The sequence below is a fragment of the Hirundo rustica genome, chromosome 13 (genome assembly GCF_015227805.2).
Source record: "Hirundo rustica isolate bHirRus1 chromosome 13, bHirRus1.pri.v3, whole genome shotgun sequence".
NCBI classification, from domain to species: domain Eukaryota; kingdom Metazoa; phylum Chordata; class Aves; order Passeriformes; family Hirundinidae; genus Hirundo; species Hirundo rustica.
The window spans coordinates 1,056,592-1,066,976 of record NC_053462.1 but is presented as its reverse complement, the minus strand read 5'-3'; the positions used below and the strand labels follow the sequence as shown (position 1 = coordinate 1,066,976).

The 10,385-nt window shown below is 41.5% G+C and overlaps 1 protein-coding gene across 4 annotated transcripts in view; it reads left to right on the top strand.

The window, feature by feature from the left end:
- The first annotated feature begins 489 nt into the window (after window positions 1-489).
- SCAPER (S-phase cyclin A associated protein in the ER) overlaps window positions 490-10,385 on the top strand; it is a 138,915-nt gene continuing 129,019 nt past the window's right edge. The window contains exons 1-3 of one of the 4 annotated variants that reach the window (XM_040077406.1): window positions 490-545; window positions 2,369-2,444; window positions 4,904-5,021. In XM_040077406.1, the coding sequence (XP_039933340.1) occupies window positions 490-545; window positions 2,369-2,444; window positions 4,904-5,021 (250 nt within the window). Of the gene's footprint in view, window positions 546-634; window positions 742-2,368; window positions 2,445-4,903; window positions 5,022-9,935; window positions 10,310-10,385 lie in introns of those variants that run through there. The other 3 variants (XM_040077407.2, XM_040077408.2, XM_040077409.2) reach the window with 3 other exon arrangements.

Genomic DNA, 10,385 nt, shown 5'->3' with positions numbered 1-10,385 from the left:
GTGGAGTCACTGTCCCTGGAAGCGTTTAAGGAAAGACTAGACAAGGCACTTGGTGACAAGGTGGTGTTCGGTCATAGCTGGGATTCGATGATCTCAGAAGCCTTTTCCAATCGAATTGATTCTGTGACCGCACTCCTGTGTTTTCTCAGAGGCTGTGGGCAGCCCCGAGCTGGCCCTGCCCGAGGCTGGCTCTGCGTCCCCGGCGCCCTCAGGGTGGGAAGGGGAGCGGGCAAGCTGAGGGCACCGCCTCACCGGCGGGGGCCGGGCACAAGCCGAGAGGCGGCAGGTGGAAGGTGTGGGCTAGGTGAGGGCAAGCTAAGGGCACCGCCTCACCAGCGGGGGCCGGGCACAAGCCGAGAGGCGGCAGGTGGAAGGTGTGGGCTAGGTGAGGGCAAGCTGAGGGCACCGCCTCACCGGCGGCGCGGCGCATGCGCGGTCCGGGCGGGCGGTGCCGGCGCGGCGGCGGGCGGGCGGTGCCGGCGGGGTGCGATGACGTCAGCGCGGCGGGACGCGCGCGGGCGGGACGGCGCGGCGCGGCGGAGAGCGTGAGTGGCCGGCGCGCGGGCCCGGCGTGAGCGGGCAGCGCGCGGGAGGCGCGGGCGGCGCGGGCAAGATGGCGGCGGGCCGGCCCTACCCCCCCTCAGCCACACAGCCCCGGGCGCTGCCCCGGCGGGCGGCTCCGCCACACGGCCCGGCGAGACGGGGCAGGGACAGCCTGGTTGCTACAGGCGACCGGGAGCGGTGGGTGTGGGTCAGGCCGTGCCGTGAGGGGCAAACGGGCTGTTCGTCTGTGCCAGCCCCTCCCGTCGTTCCCGCACAGCCTGTGGGGAGACTCGGGCTCAGCCCGAGGGGGAGCCCGGTGCTTGTGATCCCGTCGGTCCTTTAGGCTGTACAGGCCCACCCGTCCAGAGTGGGACTTGTGTGTTTGGGGGGAGAGGCACCCGCGCTGAGGAAATTCGCTGTGAACGAGTATAAAATGCCACATGATACATGACTATTTGCATCTTAGAAACTACTAATGTTGTTCTTAGCATAAACCCGTGGTCATCTTTTGCTGTCAGAGACAAAATCACGGCTGACAGCACAGTATACCTTGCAGTGTACTCAGGTTCTGTCTTCTCTGTGCAGTTCTCTAAATACAGGTTCTTATTTCTGCATTGTTTCCAAATGAACTGCACTACTGGAAAGTACATGGATCCTCATGTTTTCTCCTCAAATATGTATGCCAGTTTAATGAGCTTTTATTATCCCTCGATTACAATCAAGTTAGTTTGGTGTACAAAAGATGTTTTCTAAGATGCTTCAGTGTATGGAGACTCAGTGGTGGATCTGTTCTGATGGCTGAAATGATGCAGAAGTACAATCTTTGTTTTCAAATCTCAACTTCCTTCATCTGACTGCAGAACATTTTGGTTTGTATGGGTTGAGTAGGTTGTCTTTAGGCATACAGGCATCTGTGGGCTTGTTGACACAGGCTGGGCTGTACAGCCTTTTAGAATTTTCCTTTTCGAAAATTCAGCTATTTATGTAATGTGAGAACAAGTGAACAGCCTCCTTAAATCAGTGCCTTCCATGGTAAAAGCCAACAGAATTTGACTTTGGATCAGATTAAAGATTAATCTTGTTTTTTTACCTAGTCTGGATAATTTAAAAGCATCTTTAATTTCCCTTTAGCATCTGATTCTTCAGACAAGTAAGATTAGACTGCACTCGAATCAGCAGATGTTTAGAATTTATCAGCCTTGAAGCCAAGAATTTAACTTTATTTCAGAATTGTTATTACTTTTCTGGAAATTCTTGATAAACCTATAAATATTTACCCCTGTGTACTTTCTTCATTTGTGGCAATGGTTCTGTGTTACAGCTGCGTAAAGCATTCATTTTGTCAGAACTGACTTGTACAGGAGCCTTCACATCTTAGAGTTAAGTGAGAACAGAGTTTTCAGCTTTGTTTTGCTACATCAGTAATTAGCTGATGCTGATTATTAGTGCATCTCTGATTAATTTTTTTTTTGAACTGATAGCCAACTTGCCCAGTTCTCTGTCACAGGCAAGGTTATTCTGCTTGCATCACTGTTCTAAAGCAGTCCATGCAATGATTTATTTGAAAGTTTTGATAGTCTTTGTGCTGTTTACTGTCAGACATGTAAAATTACAATTTTCTGTAGTGACAGTCTCATTTTGTTTTCTCCTTGGACTTTTGGCTGGTTTTAGTATGAAGCAATGCAAACACTATCCAAATAAAATTATCTTCTGACAGCCTTACTGTTTTCATCTGATGTCCATGACCTAAATGCTGCCAGCAAGCTAAAAGTAGTTTCAGAAGTGCTTTAAGGTAAAATAATTAATTGCATTTTTTTTGACACAGGTATGAAAACTCAATGGGGTCGTCCAAAAATGTAATAAGTGAGCCTGTTGATGCAGAGGAAGGCTGTAACATGATGGTAAGACATTCAGTAACTATGGCACTGTATGGTAGAGTATTTTTTCAACTGCAAGAAAAACTATTTTTTCATGTTGAGATTCATTCATAAATCAGTTCATTTGTACCTTCTGTGGAACTATTGATTCTAGGAACTTAATGACTGTTATTCATTAACGCTGTAGAGAGGAACCTTCAAAAAGGAATTTTACGGTAGAATAAATGTGAGCATTTCTTCTGTTTTGCATAATTTCTAGTTGTGTTAGTATATGGGCTTTTTTGCTTTCGTTCTTTTTCAGCTGACTCAGATTTTAAGCTGCTTTCATCCAACCTGTGCTGTAGTGTAAGACCTTAATGGTTGGTTACACTTCCCAGTGTGGTGTTCTTAGGAGGAGCTGAATTAGTTTTCTTTGGGAATGCAGTGGATGAAACTGGTCAGTTTGTTTACATCAGTATATCTGTGAATATCAACAAAAAAAGAATCTTCATAAAAGGTCCTTTAGTATTTTTAGCCATGAAAAGAAGCAGTACAGACTAAATAACAAACATTTGCTATATAAGGCTGAGTAGTTTCTAGTTCCTCCTTTTGCCTAAGGGCTGATTGTATCCAGGGCGCTTGGCAGAAGGTAACTTTGGATAGTTGAGTAGCAAATAGCTGGGATTCGGGTTGAGGGAGCAGTCAAAAACCAGGTGTCAGTATGTGTCACTTGTGTGAGGGAGGGGACTGCAGTGTGGCCTTGTCAAATGAGAAGGCTGTTCATCCCCACCCTGGCCCTTGGCACAACGATTTTCACTTCCCGGTGGCTGTGCAGTTCCTCACTGCTGACTCCTGTTTGGGCCTCCCCCAAGGGTTTGTTGGTTTTTTTTGACTGATGTCCAAGTTATGGAGATGAGAATTTTAAGTTAGGCTCTAGTTTCATTATACAAAATACCTTGAAATGTCATGATGAGATACTTATTGTTTCCTTTTAAGCTGTTCTGGTTGGTATAAAAATAGATAATTTAGAAAGGTAGTTTGTTGTGGACTAATGCAGTTTTACACTTACGTCATTAAGCAACAAGGGATTAAAAACCCAAACCAAACTTGCTACAGCAGAAATGGTCACTCTTACTGAAAAATTCCTAGCAAGAATATGCAATTAGTTGTATAGAATAAGGATAGAGTAGAACCAGTTCTGTACAGGTTCTGGGGTTTTTCTGTGCTTTATTTGAGATGCTTTGGGACAATGTATGTACTTTTCTCTGTTTTCCAAAACTTTGCAGTTACAGCAGTGCTATTTTTTCCTCTGTTGTGTTGCCTGGTCATGTCTCCGGGCAGGTCTGTGAAGCACTAGGTGGCACACTATGACTTCCAAACAGGCAACTGAAAACATCTAGATGAGAGAAACCCAGGTTAAAAACCATTAGATTAGCATTAGGGTAAAAGGAGTTTCTCATTTGTGTTGTGATTCCTACTGCCTTAATGAATTCTAGCCACTCATCTGCTGTATTTTTTTTAGTGTAATTTTACTGTATTTTCTTTCTAAAGATGTAGAAGTGGTTGCAGGGTTGCAGTGCCATGTGATGGTAAGAATGAAAAGAGGAAAAATGTACCTCCTGATTACTCCTATAGAAAATCAGTCTGTTTGTGTCTAAAATAATACTTAGGTTTATTTAAGTTCTTTGTGGTTAAGTTTGCCGGTGTTTAAAGCCAACGTGGTCAGCAGTTTTGTGCTATCGCGGTACAAAAGTTTATCTTCTCCATACATAGTTTGGCTTTGTTGCAAATTACTTTCTGAGGATTAACTTTCCTACACTATAGAAGAGGCAAGATTTTATCTGATTGACATCTGTCTGTTGATACAAATACTTCTAAATGTATTTGGTTTTGAATATCTTGTGATGGTGCATTTTACAAGTGCAAAGAACTGTGTTTATTAGATAAATGAAGTGCATTCCCCGTGTCTCTTGTTCTTTGAGTGGTTGTAGCTTTGTAGTAACAGCCCATCACAGTTGCCAGGAAATACTTTCTAGGTTCTTGTCCTAGTGAGAGAGCTGGGACTTTATATATATTTCAGATAGTTCCCATGCAGCTCATGCCTTTCTCCAGGCTCCAGCCAATCAACCAGCACATGTATTATGGTCTCATGCAGCCTTTAGCTTGTATAATTAGTTCTCATTGACACAGAGTAATTAAAACATTTGTGATGTCTGCTGTGATGCTCCAGCAGCATTGACAAGCAATTAAATGAAAGTGATGTGGTCTAAATGTGCCCACATTGAGGGCTGGATAGTAACTCCCATGGCATGCTGATGAATAAATCTTCTATGCAGAAAAATGGGGATGAAAATGGATGCATACACCTGTTTCAGATATTTGAGGAATATTCAGCACCTGTGCACCCTGCATTGGATGGTGTAACCACATACTGGATGAAATTAGCATGTCAAACCAAAGGTTTCTCTTTCTTGTGTGCTCATCCGTGTATTTGTTGTTTTCAGGCTTCTTTCCAACGCTCTAACAGCCATGACAAAGTGAGGAAAATAGTGGCAGAGGAGGGACGGACAGCGAGGAACCTGATTGCGTGGAGTGTCCCACTGGAAAGCAAGGAGGATGATGGTACGTGTTTAACAGCCTTCCTCCAGGTGTTTGCACTTCCAGTCCTCTGTCAACTGGAGTTGCTCATCTGGAAATATTTTCCTTCCATAGAATTTCTCTATTTAAAAATGTTTTAGTGTACATAGTATAATTTAGAAGGTTTTTTTCCAAAATACGCCTTGTGGTTGGCAGTTCACTTTATAAAACCTTCCATTGACAGATTGAAAACTATTTTGTCTGCAAGTAACATCTAAGACTTTTTTTTTTTTGCTGATATTATCAAGATCGTTGTGTAATACAATGATGTTGTCCTAAAGTGATCTCTTGTAACTGGGGAGCTCAGAATTGTAAGGATGGCTTAGAACAATCTAAAAAAATGCTCTCTGTCTTCTAAAACAAAGAAATTTGAAAGTTTGTTTTGGGATCACTTCAGCTTTGGTAAATGCCAATGAAGAATCTATAAAGGAGGGGATACGTGGGGACAGCTTTCTGTAGTGCAAGTCCTCAGAACAGCTTTGTTACTGTTGTAATGCTCTCTTGTGGCATGATGACTTAAGGAGCTAGGAATTGACTTTTATTTTCATCCTACTCAAGCTGTTCCAGATGTCTGAATGCTGTTTTTGAGAACTTCTTCTCAAATATTTTTGTAGCTGCATGTCCCTGTCCAGGTGCTGCAGCTTTTGAGCGTCTAAAAGTAATTCTTTTTTGTGCTGTGAAGGTAGTTGAACATGGGAACCAACGCCTTGAAAAACTGTGGGCATTATCTTCCTTGGAGATGCTCAAAACCTCCCTGGGCTTAGCTCTGGGCAGCCTGGAGGTTGAGCTAAACGATCTCTAGAGGCTCCTTCCAACCTCAGCTATTTGGAGATTCTGCCAGTGGAATCGAAATTTCTTAAAAATGTTATGTCTTAAGTTGCAAGATAATTCACCCTATGTCTGATGCAAAGTTGAAACTGTCTTTAAGGAGAATAGATTTGGGGCCCAAAGTATTTCCAGATTCCAAATTACACTTCTGGGTAAGGTAGTGATGTGAATGTGTGTGTGGTAAAGGAACACACAGTGTATTTATAGCAGTACTTTAGAGCAACTTATGGGTTGATTCACTTTCTGTGTAAAGAGTCTGTTATTTTTTAATACTACCTTGCTTGTAATATTATTTTAGAAAGTTTTAAGACTTTTTCCTTAAAAAGGACTGTGAGTTGTAGATGAATGTTTGCTCTAACAATTTCAGCTAAGCCATGATAAATGAATGTAAAAGTGATTTTTCAGCTTTCATTAAATAGTAGTTATGTAAAGTAATTAAAATCCAAGTAGCTGTATTCATTTCCTTCTTTTGGTTGTATTAGCGTCATTGTAATTTTTAAACTTTGTCAGTGGTGCTTTCTTGTTAAATTTCTTAAAATTAAATCATATGCTGACCTTTTTGCACAGTGCGAAGGATCTGATGATTATTGTCTGATGGAAAATTCCCTGTGAAAAGGAACTTGTGGTTAGTGAAAGCCTGGCAGAGCCAGATCCTTTATCTCTTGACCCTTGCCTGGCATGGAGGGTGTTTGTGTCAGTGTTAAAGAGCTGTGGTTCGTTTTGTGCTGATCCTTCCATATGTGCTGTGTCCCTGAGGGATGATACAGCAATGTGATGGATTAGCACAGTTCTAACTTCTTCAAGGGCTGTGTAAATCAGGCCAAAGGTTCAGGGTGCCTGAGCCAATCCTGCCACTCTTCTACAAAGCAGAATTTTGTCTTTGGGCAGTTTCTTCTGCTCGCAGTGTTCAGAGGTATTGATTTACAGTGTGTGATTTAACATTTTAAATTATATACTGTTATTCATAATGAGATTTTTTTTTTTCCAGACACAGTGAAGGTATGAGTAAATTTTTATTACTAGGGGTAGTGTTATAGAGGGTTGATTAATTGAAGTGCTGAATTCACCTTTTCCATTTGTATCTTTTTTCTATTTCCTTTAAAAACTGTGTGCTTATATTCCCATTTTTTCTCTGAAAGACTTGTGTATTTTATATAGCACACAGAGATAAAAGAGAAATCAAAGCCTTCTGGTTCCATTCTGTAAATGCATAGTTCCTGCCAGTAAGCAATATTTCCTTAAAAAGGAAAGAGATTTCTGGAATGGCAGGTGATATGTCTGGTGTGTGTTTTGGAGCAGTGTGCACTCCAGTTATGTCAGATCTGAAATTCTAATTATGATTACAGATCAATGCCATGACAAAATCCCAGGCATGGTGGTGATGGTCTAGAAGAGACAGTGACTGTTAAGACTTTTCAGCCATTGAAATTCAAATTCTCCTTCCCAGAATTCAGTAGTACACAGCAGATTCTGTTGGATAAACTAATCAATGCTATGATTGACTTGGTGTTTTAGGAGTCTTGAAACTGTGACAAATTCACTATTCTGGTATTCTGTCTCCAGAATGAAATTTCCATTCCAGACCAGCAGCCGCCGGTCACCAATTGCAGTCACATTGCTTTTGCCCACCTTGGAAAGCTGTGATTGTTCCAAGGGAGGGTTTCAGAATTTTTCCTTTCTTTTATTCCATAATTATTTCACGTGCCTAGAATGAAATTTGAGGCACTGAATGCAGGTAAGCAACTACACACAGATTTTATCACAAAACCCTAGGTATTATTTTAGCAACAGTTAAAAACTTGCAGAAGCTTGACATTCAAATGTTAATAGATGGTAAGATACCTTTATAAGTTTGAGATGTGTAGAGAAATTGGAAAATCTTGTATTTGTGACTGTTCTGATTAAAATCACCTGGGCTCTTGCCATATAGAATTCATTTGCAGATTAAGCATTTCAGAGTAAGGAAACATATTGTACCAGTTGAAAGGTACCTGGCACACTCTGGGGACCCTGCAGCATATTCCAGTGTTTTAGCAAGAGCCTGCTGCAGAAAACGAGTTTAGTGGGATGTGATCAAAGTCATGAAATTTGTCTCACAATCCCTCACATGGCCAGAGAGAGTCCTGACTGTACACATTGTGTGTGAGCCCTTGCAGCACGGGTCTGATGGGAGCTGCCAGAATGTAGTGTGAACGGAAGGGGATTCTTTAAGGCTCCTAAGTTTCAAACCTTGAATTTCACTGGAATGAATGGCAGTCCAGTCTAGTGCAGGTAGGTGAATACAGGGCCGTTATTTTCTGGATGAGACACTGACAGTAATTTATAAAAGTAATTTTGTGCAAAATATCTGGAGGTGGGAAAACGTGGAGGATTTTGGTTATACCCATGCTTGAAGGCAGTCATTTCTCCAGATCCTTAGCATTGTACAGTTAGAAAAATAGCATCTAGTGCTGCTCTACAAACTTTTAAGAAGATGTGGTTCATAATAGGATTAGAAACGTCAGTATGCTTCCTCAGCTGAAAATGATTTACTTGTGATGATGAACAGTGTCAAAGACATTGAAACAACATGTGCAGTTGATCTCTGCCGTAGCCAGGACAGAAATGAAGGCTGCAGTTAACTACTAAATGTAAAGGCAATTCCTACATTTCCCATACCAGTAAAACTATCCAAAAGAGAGAGGTGGGTGGGATGGTTGTTGAGGTTGTTAGGTAAGAGCTTAAGAAAATAGGTTATCAGTAGGGGTTTTTGACAGGTATCTCACTTCAGCTTTTTGTACAGGAAGACTTCACAAATCATAAACTCTGTGTGCTTCATAGTTAAACACCAGAAAGGGAAGAAATGGAATTCCAGGATAAAATATGGCTGTAGCTCCTCAGATGCTGCAAAACTTTGATACTTTATGTATTTCATGTGGCCAGCTTAATAGCTAAAGGAGATGATCTTTTTGGGTCACAATTGTTCTCTCCTTACAATTCAGTAAATTGCTAGCAGGGGTGCTGTGCAGGTGTCACTGAAGTCTGTGCATCCCTTAGCAGTGCCAGCACGGTGTAGTTACGCACCAGTTCCACAGCGCTTCAGCTGCCCTGAACATACAAACAGCCATTAAACAGTGCTGCCACTGCTTGGGAGTGTAGAGGGACAAAGGCAGAAATAATCTTCTTATTACCAGAGCCATGATTGTAAGAAAAGGAATAAGAAAGCTGGAAAATGTGGCTGCTGCTGAAATGCAAAGTTTTCTGGCCTACGCACCTTAAGAAAAAGCTAGGTCTTGCCCCACGCTATGTTAAGTTCAGAAAACTGGCTATTTGCATCTAAATGTCTGCCCCATATAGGAAGTGCCTGGAAATTTGCTTTTGTCTTTAGAAGGGACTTGCTCACACATTTTACGGATCTTAGATGATGGATTGTTATTATGCATTTTACAGAATCTAAAGAGTCTGCAATTTGATGTATTCCTCTGCTGCTTTTTAATTTTAGTGTACCCTTATTTGTGCAAACCTTTTCACTGTGAAAGTCCTGTATGCCATTGCCTTCAAAACCTTGTCCTTGCAGAATGTAAATCACGTCAGAAGAGAGACTTGGCTGATTGAAATACTTCTGTTATCAGAAGTCTGCCATGGAACTATTCCTCAGTTCAAGCTTTTTAGTGACTGGGAAGCTTTTATACATGCAGTAGCTGAATGATTTTTTTTTTTTTTTTTCCTGAAGGCTGCTAAATTGAGTTCAATATATTAGTTTATACCTGTCTTTTGGCTAATGTAGCATTTTAAAAATGAATTATCAAGCAAATAATTTTTAATTTGTTTTAAATTAAAAGCCTTGTTGCCTGGAATAGCCAGTGATCCAAACCAGCTGTGCAAACCAGCTGTACAACTGCTTGATTAAGACAGGTTTGCAGCTGCTTTACATAACCTGCGCAGTGTAAAACAGCTGGGCTGCATTTGGGAATTTGGCCTCAGCACTGTTAAAAACTCAGCCAGACAATTCTGAAATTCAAGAATGCTCTCCATGGTCTAGGGAGGGCTGTATTCAATTAATGCATTGATTTGCTTGGCTTCATCCAGCTAAATAATCTTGAAACTTCTCTTTGGATGTAATCTGTGCTAGAGAAAACTCTGGCCATAGTTACTGTTTTGTCTTAGCTTGCTTACATTTTTGGTAATTGGATCCTATGATTTTTTGTGGTGTGCAAGTTTAGATACTTGAAGGAATATATATATTTTTTACATTACCCTATAGCAAATCTCAAAGATTAAGTGCAAACAGATCAGGTTGGCCAAGGCTAACACAATTTTTTCTGGGCAAAGATAGCTCTAAATCACTTAATTGCCATCACTGCAGCACTGAGACCTGGAATCACCCCTTCTGACTGGGGTAATTTAAACTGATTTTGGAAGCACAGTTGTTGAAGTCACTTTGTATAAGCAGAGGAGGAAGATGGGTATGTTTGAGAAGGGATTTCAGGTCTTAAGGAGACTGACTTGCGTTCTGTGAATGTTTTTCTCTCTTTCTTTGGC